Raw genomic sequence first — 18,640 nt, forward strand, 5'->3', positions numbered from 1 at the left:
TAGGTTATTTTAAGTCCTAGGAATGCTTACCTCTGGGTGTTGAAAGAATTAATTGGTTAACGTTTATAAACTCTGAACAAGTAAAGTACAAATTACTAAGTTGATTTTGTATCCATTTACAGTAGCGACAGTTATGGAAGGAAATGGAAAAACTTCTGCATCAAGTCATCTGAAAGTAAGTTTTGTATTGTTTATAAGAAAATTCTGCAGTCCTGACATTATGTACTTGCAAAAATTCCAGAAATTGCAAATATACTGTATAAACTTGTTCATAAGCCAAATATTTTTGGTAAAAAAGTGATGCATCAAAAGAGTGAGGGTCGGCTTATAAACTGGTCTACACCAGAATTTGATGATTTTAAACTCCATGGAATCATTGAATTGAATATCTAATACATTGTCGTTTTGTTTACCTGGAGCGTCTGCAGGCATGGAGCCCCTCAGCTCCCTGTGGCAGTGGTTCCCAGCCAATGGTCCTTTATGATATGTAGATGTTGGTTGTCAACTCAGAAGTATTGTTTTGGGGTTTTATTGTTCTTGAGAGGGGATTTTAAAAACTACTTCTTTTGAGAAAATGGAGGTTGATTTCTTTGAAAGTTGTATTCTTTCTCTTTTCTCTTTATCTTTCCATGAAACTGACATGCTAAGATTAGAATTGGATGTAAGTGAATCAGAAAAGAAGAGAAAGTTACAAGCGGAGGGTGGATCTATTTTTATCCTGAAGGCATATGCATGGAGTAATTAATGAATTTAACTCAGGATTTTTTGTTTGTTTGTTTGTTTGTTGTCTACACTTCCCCCCGCCCAGTCTATTAAGTTTTAAAATTAATTTTCTAGTGTGATAGGAAAGACAAACCAGGAATAGGGAACCATAAATACTACCTTCAAATTCAAGTTACAGTCGATATTTCTCTTTTTCCATGTTCTTAACTGGGCCTGAGGAGTGAGAAGAGTGAAAATACATGAATTCACAGTGCTAGGGGAGAGCTGAATCATTTAATTTTAACTGATAATTAATGTAAAGCTAACATTCTCTACTTCCAGTTTCGCATACCAAAGAAGAAACCAAACACAAAGTCAGAGGATGTCCATGTTCAGTCCCCTTTGTCAAGGCTCACAGACTCCCACCAATGGGACTGCCCTTTACAAGAGGTAAGTAGAAGCTACTTAAAATCTGTTTTATTTGAAACTTTTCAAAATGAAACGTGTTAGGAACACATTGTACTTTTCTTGTTTGTTCTGAAATTGAGCACTGTTTTCCATCTATCAAAACAAGGTCTCAACTACAGGAGCGTGGGTGGGGTGGGGCTGTCATTAACGAGATAGAGGCTCAGATTGCAGTATGAGGACCTGATTGCAATATTGCCAGCCCCACATGTTCAAAAATCATGAGCCTGGCTTGAAACACACCCCTCCCCCCCGCCATGAGATTATCTTAAAAATAATTTTTAAAAAATATATACATTTGGGGTTCATTTTGTCTTCTGGTTTCTGAGTTTTCAGGTTAAACCAGAGGTTCCCAAACTTTCACAACCTGTGAACCCCTTTCATTAAAAATGTCAAGTCTCGTGAACCCCCTCCTACAAATGAATATTTCCAGGGATTTTCTCCATTACCTGAGCATAAATTATAAAAGCATCGATCTTGGAAATATAAAATTTGTTTTTATGACATGCTTATTACACACTATTTATTATTAATTATTATGTATCATTACAGTATTTTTATTACATTATGAAAACGGTAACACGTTTCTAAGATCTCATTTTTGTAGCTTGTATCTCTTTGAATAAACCTGTTGTAGGACAAGGCTCCTATGTTTCATCCAGGAGTATCAGATGTGAAACAGCATGAAGGTATTTAAGAAGTCAAAGAGTTCCTCGTACACAAGCATTCGGGTCTCAAGCAGTCTAGGCAAACATTGCACGTTACAACAAAGCTTAAACTTGTTCTTCATAATAATTTAAAAAACAATACTAGCTGCCTATTAAATTTAAAAAACAGCAAAAAGTATCCACCTCTCATTTCATTTCTTCTAAGGAGTCTTGAAGTTTAAATCTCTTCAGTGTAATAGATATGATTGCTTTGATCTGCTTAGCTCTTGGAAGTCCAGGAGCTCTGGGCTGCTGGCCCAGTGCTGCCCGGAGTCCCTAGGGACAACTCTGTCTGCCATTAGGGAATTTTTTCCTGAGAACCCCCTGTGACATTTTGCAAACCTCCAGGAGTTCACGAACCCCAGTTTGGGAACCACTGAGTTAAACTGATGTCATGTTGTGAAGCTTTTCTCTGCAACCATGTGGATTAGAAACTTCCTTTAAAAAAAAAAAAAAAAAGAAGAAAACTGAGATTCTGGACTCCCAGAGATGGGACTTAAAGAAAAACATGAAATAGTGTGAGCCTTAAGATAAAATTGTGAGAGTTGGCAACATTGTAATTTTGATATTAAGACTCATGCATGCCTAGACAGTCTTCTTTTGCTGAAAAGATTCCTTATTAAAGACTGTCTTAATCTTCTCCGTGAATTGAAGAAACAAATAATTACCAAGTAATTTACTTTCAAAATTCATTAAATGAGATATAAAGATGCTTGATGTCAGGAGTGTATTATGGTGCTATTAAGTAGTATTTTAACTCACCACTGAAACGTCATTTCTGATCATGCCCACAGTATGCTAGCTGCTGTGCAAACAGAAATGATGGCATAGGCTCTGCCCCGAAGAGCTTAGGCTGAAGCTTTCAAAAGAACATAAAGGACTTTTGAGCACAAGTCCCATTGAAAGTCACTGCTCCTGAATCCATTAGGTGCTTGTAAAAAACTGCCCTTTACACTCTTAAAGACAATACAGATGGAGGGGAAGGCACAGGGGAACATACAGTTTAGGTAATCAGGTGGTGACTGTCTATTTCCTAACAAAATATTCTTAATCTGGGGGCGGGGGAGGGTTTGGCTTGGTGCAAAATACAGATTCTCTTCAAGTGACCTACAATCTTGTTGAATCAGCTGCTTAGCTTTTTATAAGCTTCGTGTCAGAAGAGTATGTTCAGGAAGGATCTGTCTATGAAGAGGTTTAGTATTCCCCACTTGCTGAATGTACTAAACCTAACCTTCTAATTGCTAACATGTTTATCTATGTAGCTGTTAAAAATAAATCTTGAAGATCCTCTTGTCCCTCTTTGATCTGTGTTCCTGTGTGTAACTGGGATCAGAGTGCTCGGAAGCAGCAGGCTTCTCACTAGTAAACTGCCTTGTTACTCTGTGGTACACTCTTATCAGTGCCCTTGGCTCCTTGATCTCTGTACTTACTATGTAATTTTGAGTGCTACTGAGTCTGAGGTTGCAGTATATACACCTCTACCCCAATAGAACGCTGTCCTCGGGAGCCAAAAAGTCTTACTGCATTATAGATAAAACCGCGTTATATTGAATTTGCTTTGATCTGCCAGAGTGCACAGCCCCCCTGCTCTGAGCGCTGCTTTACCACATTGTATCAGAATTCGTGTTATATTGGTACCGCTGTCGGGGTACAGGTGTATACACTTATGGACTAATTTTTAAACATCATTGCTCTATCAGCTTGTTGTTCTTGTATGTATTTATGACTTCTGGATCCCCATTATCTTCAGCTCTGTTGCTGTAGGCATAACCTCTGCATTTACTTGCTCCTGGGTTTTGACATTCTTGTTACGCTGTGCATAACACCATTCAGTACTTTTTCCCTGGGGCGTTTCAACACTGCTCAGAAGCTAGGAATAAGACATGTGATTCTCTCCGGCTACCTCCCTCTCTCACGGCTGCACTTCCCAATACCCTCACAGTTATTGTGGAAAGTAATTGTAGCAAGACTTGCTCTGTCATTGCAATTTGGGTGTTGGAATATCTCCTTCTTGATGTCCATCTAGCTCCACCTTTAAGAAACACCTCAACTTCTAATCTGGACAGCTCTTAGCTTTCTGCAGCTTCCCTATGTTCCTTTCAGCTTATACATCTGAGAGCTTCATTCTGGGCCTTGCAGTCACTTGGGTGTTTGCTCCCTTTAATAATAACACTGTTTAACCTTAAGGGAGTGCAATGCACAAGATTACTTTAAAATGTTTTACAAAGCTGTGTAAATATCAACCCATTCTACAGATAGAAATGGAGGTGCATTTGTAAAATGGGTTGTCCAAGGTCACACAGCAGGTCACAGTGCAGGAGCTGGGAATAGAACTCATGTCTCTTGACCTTTGGTCTAGTGCTCCAGCCACTGGATCACGCTAAAGCACACTAATTCACAGCCTCTGGGAGGCTGCATGACTATCATATTTTGCATTATTAGTCATCAACTGAGTTGAACCTTAAGTTATGTTAAGACTTAAGTCAGAAGCATGTCAGCTGTGGTAGCCAACATCACTTCTCTTCCTGCTAGGGAAATTGGCAGATCAGTTCCCTACACTTTAACAAAATTAATTGCTTGGCCCGAGTGTCCTTTAAAATAATTAAAGTTTGGCTTCCTGCTATTACAGCATCCGTTTCCACCAGCCTCATTTCTTACCTGCTATTTATTTACTGACGGCTCTGTGTTTTAAGTCCTTTATTTGTGTTTGGCCCCTTCTGATCTCTCAGGATTTTTTGCTTATTTCTTCTCATATTTTTTAAATTCAGCTATCATGATTAAACAGATTTATGTTTCATCTGCATGTAGGAGCCAATGTCCATCTTGGAGATGTACTTCATAGTGTTGCCTGCTAGTTTTCTTCCTTATTAGATATCAGTGAGAGAGATCATCGTTGAAGCTTTCAGTGGAATTCCATTAGACAGATCTGTACCACACTGGGAACAAATAATGTCCCATTGTTCCCTGATGGTGGTAGAGACAGAGTTACCTGCTGTAGTTGGCAGAGCCAGCCTTACTGTTTTTGGGTGGGCCTGCAGAACAGTTTTTTTCCACCAGCCTTTCACAGTTTTGGGGGCAATCCACCATGGTCCACACCACTATGCATAAGGCAAGCCCTCAGGATTTTGGAGTGGGGATGGATACTTTCTTTGGGGCATAACCCAAACTTAGTTGATTTGTGTGTGTGTGTGTGTGTGTGTGTGTGTGTGTGTAATCTTCAGATTTCCATTTGTCTCCCCATCGAAGCCTTTTACTGCAGAAGTGACTGAGGCCCAGTTTGCTTGTGTGCTTTCAACGGTGCTGATCCAATGGCATCAATTTATATGTTCTGGTCAGTCTCTCTCTCTCTCTCTCTCTCTGAAAGCTGATATATGCTCCTTTATATCTACAGCTCTCCCGAAAATAGAGGGGGGACAGGAAGGACATAAAGACAGTCTCTGGCTTTCGAGAACTCATTTGGTTTCTATAGTTTCTGTAGTTACTAATTACTGGTCAAAAGGAACTGATGGTTTAGGACATTAGTAACAATTGTGTCTCACCATTGTGTTGTGAAACAGGGTTCTGCCGTGCCACCCATCATGGAGGCAGTCTAACAGCTATAGTTTTTAACATTACAGAGCATTCAGATCTTAAAGTGAAGATTTGGTTGATTCACTTAGATCAGTGATACTCAGACCTCAGTGGTTCAGGAGCTAATTTAGCGATCAGCATTATCCAAAAGAGCCACAGTAGTATGAATGACAGGGAAATTTTTAGTTTTTATATATATTATTCTCAGAGCAAATAAGTTAATAACTTGGTGAAAGCTGATAACTTAATTGGTTAATTGCATATTAAAAAGCATCCTGATTGGTTAATAACTTAGACTGGTTAATAATTAAATCACACAGTGTTTTAATATCCTGTGCTGCAAAGAGCAGCAGGAGGCACATTAAAGAGCCACTTGCGACTTGAGGGCCACAGTCTGAGTATCACTGTCATATGTCAAATTAAGTCACTTGTTAAGGGAATTAAGCTAGGCAGATGTCTTACTGGCTCATGATTGATATTGAACAAACCCACTGCAAAAGCACATGTGCTCTTTTCTTAAGTAAAAGTTAATAATCTGGTTGTCCTGCACAAACAGTCAAATTTCTTAGGGAAAGGGCAGATTGACACCTGGTTGGTGCTATTCATACAAATGCTGGAAATCATAGTGGTTTCAATACTTTATATTCTTTGAATTGAATGTCTGGTTTTCTTTGCTGGGCTTTTATACTACGTAAGCAGTTATGTTCTTTCAAGCTCTGTCCTTCTCATCACTCTTCCACCTATCCTTACCTCTTCCCCATACATTAACCATCATTTCATCTTTAAAACTTCTTCATTATTAGTCCTTTTTTTAAAATTGCAGTGGAAATTAAGGGCAAGAAATCAAGAGACTTATCCACAGTGGAAAAGACAAAGGGACTTCGACAGACCCAGCTTCATTGGCGAAAGACCAACAATTGGGTAAGATGTCTCACATCAAAACTAGCTCATTTTACATTATAATGTTTTACCTATTCTGAGTGTTAACAAACCTTTCTTGAACACAGCTATCCTTATTTTCTATGCAATTATTAGGAGAATACAAATGCTGCTTTCATAACTGTTTAGAAAGCCCAAATGGAGATTAATGGCTAGGGATGTGTTTATGTAGTAATCGTATGGTATTATAAATTCATAAATAGATTACAAGTAGGACTGACGATTAATTATAGTTAACTCACAAAATTAAAAATGAATCACAATTTAAAAAAATCATAATTAATCACACTATTAAACAATAGAATACCAACTGAAATTTATTAAATATTTTTGATCTTTTTCTAAATTTTCAAATATATTGATTTCAATTACAACATAATACAAAGTGTACAGTGTTCACTTTATATTATTTTTATTACAAATATTTGCACTGTAAAAATGATAAAAGAAATAGTATTTTTCAATTCATCTCATACAAGTACTGTAGTGCAATCTCTCTATTGTGAAAGTGCAACTTATAAATGTAGATTTTTTTTGTTACATAACTGCACTAAAAAACAAAACAGTATAAAACTTTAGAGCCTACAAGTCCACTCAGTCCTACTTCTTGTTCAGTCAATCGCTAAGACAAACAAGTTTGTTTGCATTTATGGGACATACTGCTGCTTGCTTCTTATTTATAATGTCACCTGAAAGTGAGAACAGTCATTCAAATGGCACTGCTGTAGCTGGCGTTGCAAGATACTTATGTACCAGATATGCTAAACATTCATATGCTCCTTCATGCTTTGGCCACTATTCCAGGGGACATGCTTTCATGTTGATGATACTCGTTTTAAAAAAAAAAATGTGTTAATTAAATTTGTGACTGAACTCCTTGGGGGAGAATTGTATGTCTCCTGTTCTGTTTTACCTGTGTTCTGCCATACATTTCATGTTATAGCAGTCTCGGATGATGAACCAGCACATGTTCGTTTTCAGAACACTTTCACAGCAGTTTTGACAAATCACTAAGAAAGTACTAATGTGAGATTTCTAAAGATAGCTGCAATACTCGACCTAAGATTTAAGAATCTGAAGTGCCATCCAAAATCTAAGAGGGCTGAGGTGTGGAGCATGCTTTCAGAAATCTTGAAAGAGCAACGCTTGGATGCAGAAACTATAGAACCTGAACAACCAAAAAAAAAAATCAGCCTTCTGCTGGTGGCATCTGACTCAGATGATGAAAATGAAAATGTGTCGGTCCACTTTGCTTAGGATCATTATCGAGCAGAACCTGTCATCAGCATGGACGCATGTCCTGTGGAATGGTGGTTGAAACATGAAGGGTCGTATGAATCTTTAGCACATCTGGCATGTAAATATCTTGCGATGCTGGCTACAACAGTGTCATGCGAATGCTTGTTCTCACTTTCAGGCGACATTGTAAACAAGAAGTGGGCAGCATTATCTCCTGCAAATTGTAACCAAACTTGTTTGTCTGAGTGATTGGCTGAAGTAGGACTGAGTGGACTTGTAGGCTCTAAAGTTTTATATTGTTTTGTTTTTGAATGCTGTTTTTTTGTTCATAATTCTACATTTGTAAGTTTAACTTTCATGATAAAGAGATTGCACTACTGTACTTGTATTAAGTGAATTGAAAAATACTATTTCTTTTTTACAGTGCAAATACTGTATTTGTAATAAACACATATAAAGTAAGCACTATACACGTATTCTGTGTTGTAATTAAATCAATTTATTTGAAAAAGTAGAAGACATCCAAAAATATTTAAATAAATGGTATTCTATTACTGTTTAACAGCGCAATTAATTGCAATTAATTTTTTTAATTACTTAACAGTCCTAATTACAAGCTTTACTTTGTTGTAAGATTTCTCACAAAGTTGGATGGCAACATCAAACTAGGAGTACAAATCTAACAGGTAATTGAGGCCTTGTCTACACTATGGGGGTAAGGCGACCTAAGTTACACTCCATTTACGTGAATAACATAGCTGGAGTCAATGTAGCTTAGGCTGACTTGTTCTGGTGTCACCACCACGCTGCGTCAGGGGGAGACTCCCCCATTGACTTGCCTTACTCTTCTTGTTCCAGTGGAGTACTGGAGTGAACTGAAGAGTGCTCTGCAGTTGATTTAGCTGGTCTTCACTGGACCTGCTAAATCGATCCCCACTGTATCGATCGCAGCAGCATAAATCCCCATTAAGTGTAGCCTAAGTCAGGACATTCTTTGACCTGTGTTATACAGGAGGTTAGATTAGATGATCACAGTGGTTCTTTGTGGCTTTATTATCTGTGAATCTGTGTGTCATAAACGGATAGTTAAGAGGTAATAGAACAGAAGTACTTCATGTCTCTCTTGCCTGTAAAGGGTTAACAGGATCAGTGAGCCAGGCTGTCACCTGACCAGAGGACCAGTCAGGGGACAGGATACTTTCAAATCTTGAGGGAGGGAAGTTTTTGTGTGTGCTGTTAGAATTTGGTGGTGGTTCTCTCTGGGTTCTGAGAGTGACCAGACGTGCAACCAGGTTTCTCTCCAATCTCCCTGATACAGGTTCTTATAGATTCAGAATAGTAAGTCCTAGGTGATAAGGCGAGTTAGGCTTATGTTTGTTTTCTTTATTTGCAAATGTGTATTTGGCTGGGAGTAGTTCAAATGTGTATTTGGCTGGAAGGAGTTCAAATTTGTATTTTGCTGAAAGGATTTTAATTTGTACTTGTATACTTAGGCTGGGAGGGTATTCCCAGTGTCTATAGCTGAAAGACCCTGTAACATATTCCATCTTAAATTTACAAAGATAATTTTTACTGTTTTTTCTCTTTCTTTAATTAAAAGCTTTTCTTGTTTAAGAACCTGATTTGTTTTCTTTTTTCTGGGGAGCCCCCAGGGGACTGGGTCTGGATCCACCAGGGAATTGGTGAGGAGAAAGGAGGGAAGAGGGAGAGAGAGGTTAATTTCTCTCTGTGTTAGGATTACTTTCTCAGGGAGAGTCTGGGAGGGGGAGAGAGAAGGAGGGGGGAAGGTGAATTTTCCTCTCTGTTATAAGATTTAAGGAATTTGAATCACAGTGATCTTCCAGGGTAACCCAGGGAGGGGAAGCCTGGGAGAGGCAACGGTGAGGGAAAGAGTTTACTTTCCTTGTGTTAAGATCCAGAGGGTCTGGGTCTTGCGGGTCCCTGGGCAAGGTTTTGGGGGGACCAGAGTGTGCCAGGCACTGGAATTCCTGGTTGGTGGCAGCGCTACAGGTTCTAAGCTGGTAATTGAGCTTAGAGGAATTCATGCTGGTACCCCATCTTTTGGACGCTAAGGTTCAGAGTGGGGAATTATACCATGACACTGTGCCAATTAAATTCTTTGAGATCCTTAGATGAAGGCTGTTACTCTTTAAGTACAGATTCTTATTTCAGCACCTGCTGCTCTTGTGGCTTTTTTTCCCCCCAAATTGGTTTCCAGGTCACCTTTAAAATATATACATCACTATGGGATTTCTGACAGATCATAAATAAGTTGTTTTTGTCAGCTGTCAAAGGAAAACAAAGCCAACCAACATGATTAGCAGTAAGTACTGAGAAGTTAGATACAAGCATGTTCTCAGACCTCTTAAGTGAGTGAATGTGTGAAGTGGTGTGATTTACGGAATCTTTATACTGATAACCTTTTCTGTCACTGGTATGTTTTGGTTTGCCTCAGAGGTTAGTAGTGAATTGCATAGAAAACATCTGCTCTGTAGCAACTGGATAGCTATGTATGTTAAAGAACATGTCTGAGAAATCACATGCAGAAGGAATAAGAGTATTTAACAAAGCTGAATGTTAAGAATTCTTAGATTCAGTGTTAGTGACAGAAATTAAGTATTTTCATTTCATGGTGCAATTAAATCTACATAATTTAAACAATTAGATAATTCCAGTTATTTCTAGTTTGCGGATTACAGAATTAGGATAATCCTCTATCTCATGGTTGGTATTTAGAATAAACTCATATATGAAGTGGTTTCTTGGAAGGAAAAGGTTCTAGAAGTGCAAACTTTTGAAGAAGAAGCTATAGTTTAAGGAAATGCTTAATGTCAAAGTATGTCAGGTGATTCTGCATCTTTTACTCAATGTGTAAGTGACCCAAAGATTTCTTTGGTGATCAGTTAGCCCTGCATTTATGTACAGTAACTACTTGCTTAATGTTGTAGTTATGTTCCTGAAAAATGCTACTTTAAGTGAAACGATGTTAAGCGAATCCAATTTCCCCAGAAGAATTAATGTAAATGGGCGGAGGCGGAGGGTAGGTTCCAGGGAAATTTTTTTCCTCTGACAAAAGACCTCTCTCTCTCTCTCTCTCTCTCTCTCTAAGTTTTAAACAATCAATTTAATACTGTACACAGCAATGATGATTGTGAAGCTTGGTTGAGATGGTGAAGTTAGAGGGTAGAAGAGGGTGGGATATTTCCCAGGGAATGCCTTACTGCTAAATGATGAACTAGCACTCAGCTGAGCCCTCAAGGGTTAACACGTTGTTAATGTAGCCTCTCACTCTACAAGGCAGTACGAATGGAGGGAGGGGAGACAGCATGGCAGAGAGAGAGACAGACACACACCTTTTGTGAGAGACAGGTGTTGCCCCTTTCAGTATGCTGACCCCACTCTAAGTACATTGCCTTTTTAAGATCAGCAAGTTGAGACAGCAGCTGCTGCCAGCAAGCTCCTTCCTTCCTGAGCCCTATCTCCCCCCACCTCTTCCCTGCTCTGTGGAGATGGGTGGCAGGAGTAGGGGAAGGGGGACACACTGACATTAGAACCCCTCCTCCCTACCCCCCCAACCCAGCAAACAGGAGGCTTCCAGGAGCATCTCCAAGGCAGGAGCAGCACAGGGCAGTGCAGGAAGGGACAGATGAACTGCTGGGCAATTGATAGCCTGCTGGGCGGCTGCCGCACAGGGAACTTAGGGGAGATGACTGGGTTGCTGCTGGACCACCCTTCCACCTGGTTCCAAGCTCCTACTAGCTAGCTTCAGCAGTCTGCTCTTCCTGCAAGCAGTGGACAAAGCAGGCGGCTGCCAAACAACATTATAAGGGAGCATTGCGCAACTTTAAACAAGCATGTTCTCTAATGGATCAGCAGTGAAACAACGTTATCCGGGCCGACTTTAAGTGAGGAGTTACTGTATTGAATGCGGCAAACTGTTGTAGGTAAGAGGTATGCTTCACAGAAATTCTAACTTAACTTTCCTACCTCTCCAAAGGCATAAATGTCTGCACTGGCTTTGATGCTCCAGAATGCATCCTTCTTTAACATTTAGATACAAGGGAGCAACTGGCAGGCAATGAAGCTTTTCTGTTCCACCACATCCAACTTAAAAACTGGAGTTATTGCAACCCTTATGTTGTGATTTGATATTCCAGTGAGGATTACTTTCTTCTCTCTGTCATGCCAGATAACATTATTGGAGTATTGTAGTAGACCTTGAACTGGCCATTGTGACTTTGGGAAACTTAAAGAAAATAGAGACCTTTGGAATCCATTACACAAATTACTTTCACTTGATATTTGAGGTAGAGGTGCATAGTCATAGGGTTAAATACTTTTCCAAAAATTCATTGCAGACACATAAATAAGAGAGTGATTAGTAATATAGTGAGGCATCAAATGTTCAGCAGTTAATTTATGCTTTTCAAGAATTTTTTTTAAGCAGGATTTGTACAGAAAATTGAGATGTTGAGAACAAAATTAATCAAGGGATACAGTAAGAAATTATTTAATTGCATATTCACGAGTGCTAGGAGGCTGGATAATAAATTAGAGGAGTTGCATATTTAAGAGTATAATCTTGACCTAGTTGGTGATGTATAAACCTGTTGGGAAGATTCTTATAATTGAAATGTTAAAATAAATGGAATTTAGGAAGGATGAAGTGGGCAAAAGGGGAAGTGGACTAGCACTCCATGTCAAAAATGGCGTTATCTATTTCCTGAGTGATACATCAGACTTCCGGCATGCTGGCAATACTAACATGTTCTGGGACTTTTTAAAAATTATAGAAGACAATTTCCTAACTCAACAAGTTGCTCCAACCCAGGGGAATTCTGTATTAGACCTCATTGTGACAGACAGACATTGATCGCAGAACTAGTGATTGCTTAGTGATGCAAGTGATTTATGACTTAATTACATTTGTTGTGTGCAAACAGAATGAAGTCCGAGGTAGTAATATATATTTGGTTCTTTAAAGGGCCAGTTTCATAAAGTTGATAACAATTATGGGCCAAATCAGCTGGAGAAAGAATTTCAGTAGAAAGGTGTAAATGTCAATTGGGAACTGTTTAAGAATATTTTACTAAATACCCAAAATGCCATAACTGAGAAAGAAGGCAATAAGAAACAAAAAAAACCACCAAAAAATACCTATCTTAAAGGAAAAGTTTGGGACAGGTTCCCACCCTGGTTGGGGCTGTGGTGGGGGTAAAGAGCTCCTGTGGACTCACTTAGCCCTGACCTGGTGCACCTGGCCTGTTGCACATGGGGAGAAATGGCCCCTTAAAAGGGAGGACCAAGCTCAACTGAGCGTGGCACTCAGAAGGACGTGGAGCTAAAGTAGCCCCACAGAACAGAGGCTGCTTACCTAGAAAGCTGCTGAAAATCCTCTGCTGCTTGGATCCTCTGGAGAGGTAAAGAGACAGACTTAACTTTTGTTTTTGTTTTCATTAGAGCCCAGGAAGCTCAGTCTGGGCTTCTCAGATACCCAAGAAGATAGGAATCCAGCCTCCTACATATAGACTATTTGCTTTTTTCCTTGTGAGGAACAGCAGGGTGAGCCCAGACTGTTGTGTAGTTTGCAGGATTATTTTGTTAGCCTTTTCCTTTTTTTTGGAGTGCAGTTAAACCCAGATGGTGGGGTGCTGTCTCGCTAAGATTTACAGCTAGGAGACTGCATCCTTCATCCCAAACTGGTGCTACAGTGACATCTACAGCCAGAGAGGGATGTCTGGGATGAGAAAGAGACCCACCCTCACTCCATGGGGAAGTCCTTGAGGTACAACCCATGACAGGAAGTGAAAGCAGATTTTACATAAAACAAATGGAAAAAAGGGGAAGTTGATAGCAGTGAATATGAACTAGTAGCTAGAAATGTAGAAATTTGATAAAGGAAGCAATGAAACACAAGGAGAAAGCTATGGCTAGCAGAGTTAAGGACAGTAAGCCGTTTTTAAAGTATATTAGGAACAAAAGGTATAGGTCCATTGTTAAATGGAAATGGCAGAATTGTCAGTAATTATGCAGAAAAGGCAGAAGTGTTCAATACATATTTCTGTATTGTATTTTAGAAGAAAGCCAGAAAATGTAGTCCTGTCTTATGATGATAATGAAATGCTTTCCATTCCAGTAGTAGCTCAGGAGGCTGTTAAAGAGTAGCTACTAAAGTTAGACATTTTTAAATCAGCAGATCCATTTTTTTTAAAAGCTGACCAAGGAGGTTTCAGGGTTCTTAATGTTGATTTTTCAATAAGTCTTGGATCACTGGGGAAATTCCAGAAGACTAGAAGAAAGCTAATACTGTGCCAATGTTTAAAAAGGATAAGCGAGATGACCTGGGTAATTATAAGCTTGTCAGCCTGACATTGATCCAAGACAACATAATGGAATGCTGATATGGGATTTGATTAACAAAGAATTCAGGAAGGTAATTATAAATACCAGTTACCATGGGTTTATGGGAAATTGATCCTGTCAAACTAACTTGATACCTTTTTTTGGTGAGTTTACAAGATTGGCTCATGTAATATAATTAGACTTATATATGGCATTTGACTTGGTATTACATGGCATTTTGATTGAGAACTAGAACAATAAAAATCAACATGGCACACATTAAATGGATTAAAAACTGGATAATTGTTAGGTCTCAAAATGTAATTTTACATGTGGACTCAACATTAAGCAGGTGTGTATCTTGTAGGGTTTTGCTGTTATTCAGGAGAGACTCTGGTAAAGAGATATGAGCAGCAGGATGGAAAAAAGATTCCTAGCTTTTCTTCCCAGCAAACATGTGTGATCTTCATTAATTCACTTAACCTCCCTATGCCTTAGTTTATTCATCTATAAAATGGGGAAAATACTAATTTAATAAGAGTGCTGTGGTTTAATACTTAGAATGCACCACAACCACTAAGTAATCTTCACAGTACCCCAGTGAAGCAAGTACATTGTATTCCTCCTATTTTACTTATGGGTAAAATAAGACTGAATATGGTCAAGCAACTTCCCCAAGGCCACAGAGGGAGTTCTTGATTCCTAATCCCATTTTCAAACCACTTACCCTTCTTTCGTTATTAATTGTCATAAACCACTTTCAGATCCTGTGATGAAATAGCACAATTGATTATTACTATCTGTGCTGTAAAGTTCACTTTACTATTTGTGTACCAGATCAATTAACTTAATTTTCCCTTAAAGCATATATGAGGCTTTTAAAAATAGTTTTTTACAGAAGGGATACCTGCCTCTGAAAGAGTAGTATCAGGACCTGAAACGAGACTTCACTGGCATCCATTTAGCACTTGCTCTGGAGTACATAGGATGGGCGCTTTTATTGTTCAAGCTTTTGATTCTTGTCTGCTTAGTTCTTTTGGAAATTTTTTTGTAGAAATACCTGAGTTTCTTGAAAAAGTTGTGTAATGTTTTCCTGTTAGCCTGGCATTGTAAGCATTTCATTGAAATATTTGTCAGGATTGGGTGAAGTAGTGACTGCTTTATCACAAAGACTTAACTCCTGTAATTGGTTACTGACAAGCTTACCTGGGAAATGATTCCTTGCTCCTGGTCTGCAAGATTAGTGTGGATGCTTGTTTGCTGCTAAAGTTTACGAATGCAGTGTCGGTTATCTGCATCCTCATCTGGTATATAGGGTACATATCTTGGAGCAGGGGGAGGAAATACATAGGCTCTCTTTATATCAGCAGGATGGTGTCCTGAACCTGTGTTTGCCAGAAGCTGGGAATGGACAACAGAGGAGGGATCACTTGATGATTACCTGTTTTGTTCATTCCCTCTGAAGCAGCTGGCATTGGCCGCTGTCAAGAGACAGGATACTGGGCTAGACGGACCTTTGGTCTGACTCCGTATGGGTTCTTATGTTCACACCTTCTTTCAGCCTCATAGTATCTGCCTGCCACATATCTCTCACTTGCACAAAGCTGTTTCTCTTTTTATAAAAGCAATTCCTCCCATAGTATGTATAATTCTTTAGTCTTCATCTTTCACACTTTATATATACAGTCTCCATAGGAAGCAATTTCTGCCATGCAAGTCTCTTAAGATCAGGATGTGTATTTCACTATCCTCTCAAGATCAACGTCTTTGTACAATCAAACTTAACTGTTATCTGTTTAAAAAAAATGTATTGTTCCATCTATTCATGACAAATCATATAGCAAATATATCACTAAAGCAGCTTAAGCGAAGTTACTGTTTTGCATTCCTTGCTGCAGAACCAATTCAGTGCAAAAGAGACTTCAGTCTCATCTAGCAGAGCAAATGCAGCACATAAGAACAGCTATACTGGGTCAGACCAATGGTCCATCTAGCCAAGTATCCTGACCTCCGACAGTGGCTGATGCCAGGTGCTTCAGAGGGAATGAACAGGACAGGCAATCATCAAGGGATCCATCCCTGTCATCCATTCCCAGCTTCTGGCAAACAGAGACTAGGTACATTCAGAGCATGGCATTGCATCCCTGACCATTCTGGCTAATAGCGTTTGATGGACCTATCCTCCATGAACTTATCTTGTTCTTTTTTGATCCCTATTATAGTGTTGGCCTTAACGACATCCCCTGACAAAGAGTTCCACAGGTTGACTGCGTTGTGTGAAGAAGTACTTCCTTCCTTCCAAGATTTTATAGACCTCGATTATATTTCCCTCTGTCACCTCTTTCCAAGTTGAAAAGTCCCAGTCTTTTTAATCTCTCCTCGTACAGAAGCTGTTCCATACCTCTAATCATTTTTATTGCCCTACTCTGTACCTTTTCCAGTTCCAATCTATCTTTTTTGAGATGAGATGATTGGATCGGCATACAGTATTCCAGATGTGAGCATACCATGGATTTATATAGAGGCATTATGATATTTTCTCTTATTTATCCCTTTCCTAATGGCTCCTATCATTAACTTTTTTTTGACTACTGCTGCATATTGAGTGGATGTTTTCAGAGAACTATCCACAGTGATTCCAAGATCCATTTCTTGAGTCATAACAGCTAATTTAGACCCCCATCATTTTGTTTGTATAGTTGGGATTATGTTTTCCAATGTGCATTACTTTGCATTTATCAATATTGATTTTCATTTGTCATTTTGTTTCCCAGTCACCCAGTTTTGTGAGATCCCTTTGTAACGCTTCACAATCTTCTTTGTACTTAACTATCTTGAATAGTTTTGTATCATCTGCAAATTTTGCCACCTCACTGTTTACCCATTTTTTGAGATCATTTATTCCTATGTTGAACAATATTGGTCCAAGTACAGACCTGGGGGACACCACTATTTACTTCTCTCCATTGTGGAAACTGGCCATTTATTCCTATAATTTAAACAGATATTGGTCCGTGACCTTCCCTCTTACCTCATGACTGCTTACTTTACTTTAAGAGCCTTTGGTTAGGGATGTTGTCCAAGGCTTTCTGAAAGTCCAAGTAGACTTACATCCATTGGATCACCCATGTCCATATGTTTGTTGACCCCCTCAAAGACTGTAGTAGATTAGTGAGGCATGATTTCCCTTTGCAAAAGCCATGTTGACTCTTCCCCAACATATCATGTTCATCTCTGTATCTGGTAATTCTGTTCTTTTCTATAGTTTCAACCAATTTGCCTGGTTCTGAAGTTAGGCTTTCTGGCCTGTAATTGCACGATTGCCTCTGGAGCCTTTTTAAAAAAAATGGTGTTACATTAGCTATCCGCCAGTTATCTGGCATAGAGGTTAATTTAAGTGATAGGTTACATATCTCAGTTAGTACTTTAGCAATTTCATATTTGAGTTCCTTCAGAACTCTTGGGTGAATACCATCTGGACCTGGAGACTTCTTACTGTTTAATTTATCAATTTGTTCCAAAACCACTGGCACCTCAGTCTGGGACAATTGCTCATATTTGTCACCTAAAAAGAATGTCTCAGGTGGGGGAATCTCTCGCACATCCTCTGCAGTGAAGACTAATACACAGAATTCATTTAGTTTCTCCGCAATGGCCTTTTCTTCCTTGAGTGCTCCTTTAGCACCTTGATCGTCCAGTGGCCCCACTGATTGTTTAGCAGGCTTCCTGCTTCTGATGTACTTCAAAAAATTTTTGCTGTTACTTTTTAAATCTTTGGCTAGTTCCTCTTCAAAATTTTTTTTGGCCTGTCTAATTATACTTTTACACCAGAGTTTATGCTCCTTTCTGTTTTCCTCAATAGGATTTAACTTCCAGTTTTTAAAGGACGCTTTTTTTTTTTTTTGCCTCTAATGGCTTCTTTTAATTTTAGTCATGGTGGCACTTTTTTGGTCCTCTTACTACAGTATGTTTTTTTGATTTGGGGGAGTATACATTTAATTTGAGCTTCTATTATGGTATCTTAAAAAAGTTCCCATGCAGCTTTCAGGCATTTCACCTTTGGGTCTTTACCTTTTGATTTCTGTTTAACTAGCTTCCTCATTTTTGTGTAGTTCCCTTTTCTGAAATTAAATGCTATTGAGGTGAGCTGCTGTGGTGCATTCCTCCCCTGCGCCCCCCCGGGTTGTTTAAAATTAATTATATTATGGTTGCTATATTATATTATGGTTGCCAAGTGGTTCAGCTATATTCACCCATATTCAGATCCTGTGCTCCATTTAGGACTAAATCAGGAATTGCCTCTCCTCCTGCGAGTTCTAGGACTAACTGCTCCCAAGAAACAGTCATTTAGGGTGTCAAAAAACTTTGTCATGTAGCACAACTCATGTAAGCAACTTTAATAGTAACTTCAACTGACCTTGTAATTTATAATTACATACAATTTCTCAAATGTAGATGACCAGAAACTTTTAATGTTGGGACATAAAAATCAAGGTGATAATCTGACAAAATATTTGGCTATAGTAACAGCATAATTTTCTTGCAAAACCTCATTCTGAATTGGTGCATGAACCACTAAATGCTGTATTGTCCTTTAAGTGTTGTCAGAATATGACCCCCTGTTTTCGCCCTTTGGTACAATCTGTCTTGAAGATGCTCATATCTACAGTTGCAGT

The 18,640-nt window shown here is 38.9% G+C and overlaps 1 protein-coding gene across 1 annotated transcript in view; it reads left to right on the top strand.

The window, feature by feature from the left end:
- SENP7 (SUMO specific peptidase 7) overlaps positions 1 to 18,640 on the top strand; it is a 37,658-nt gene that overhangs the window by 5,175 nt on the left and 13,843 nt on the right. Inside the window, exons 2-4 of the mRNA XM_030582577.1 lie at positions 123 to 175; positions 1,045 to 1,152; positions 6,268 to 6,365. Of these exons, the coding sequence (XP_030438437.1) occupies positions 123 to 175; positions 1,045 to 1,152; positions 6,268 to 6,365 (259 nt within the window). The remainder of the gene's footprint in view (positions 1 to 122; positions 176 to 1,044; positions 1,153 to 6,267; positions 6,366 to 18,640) is intronic.

Source organism: Gopherus evgoodei, chromosome 1 (assembly GCF_007399415.2).
Source record: "Gopherus evgoodei ecotype Sinaloan lineage chromosome 1, rGopEvg1_v1.p, whole genome shotgun sequence".
NCBI lineage: Eukaryota > Metazoa > Chordata > Testudines > Testudinidae > Gopherus > Gopherus evgoodei.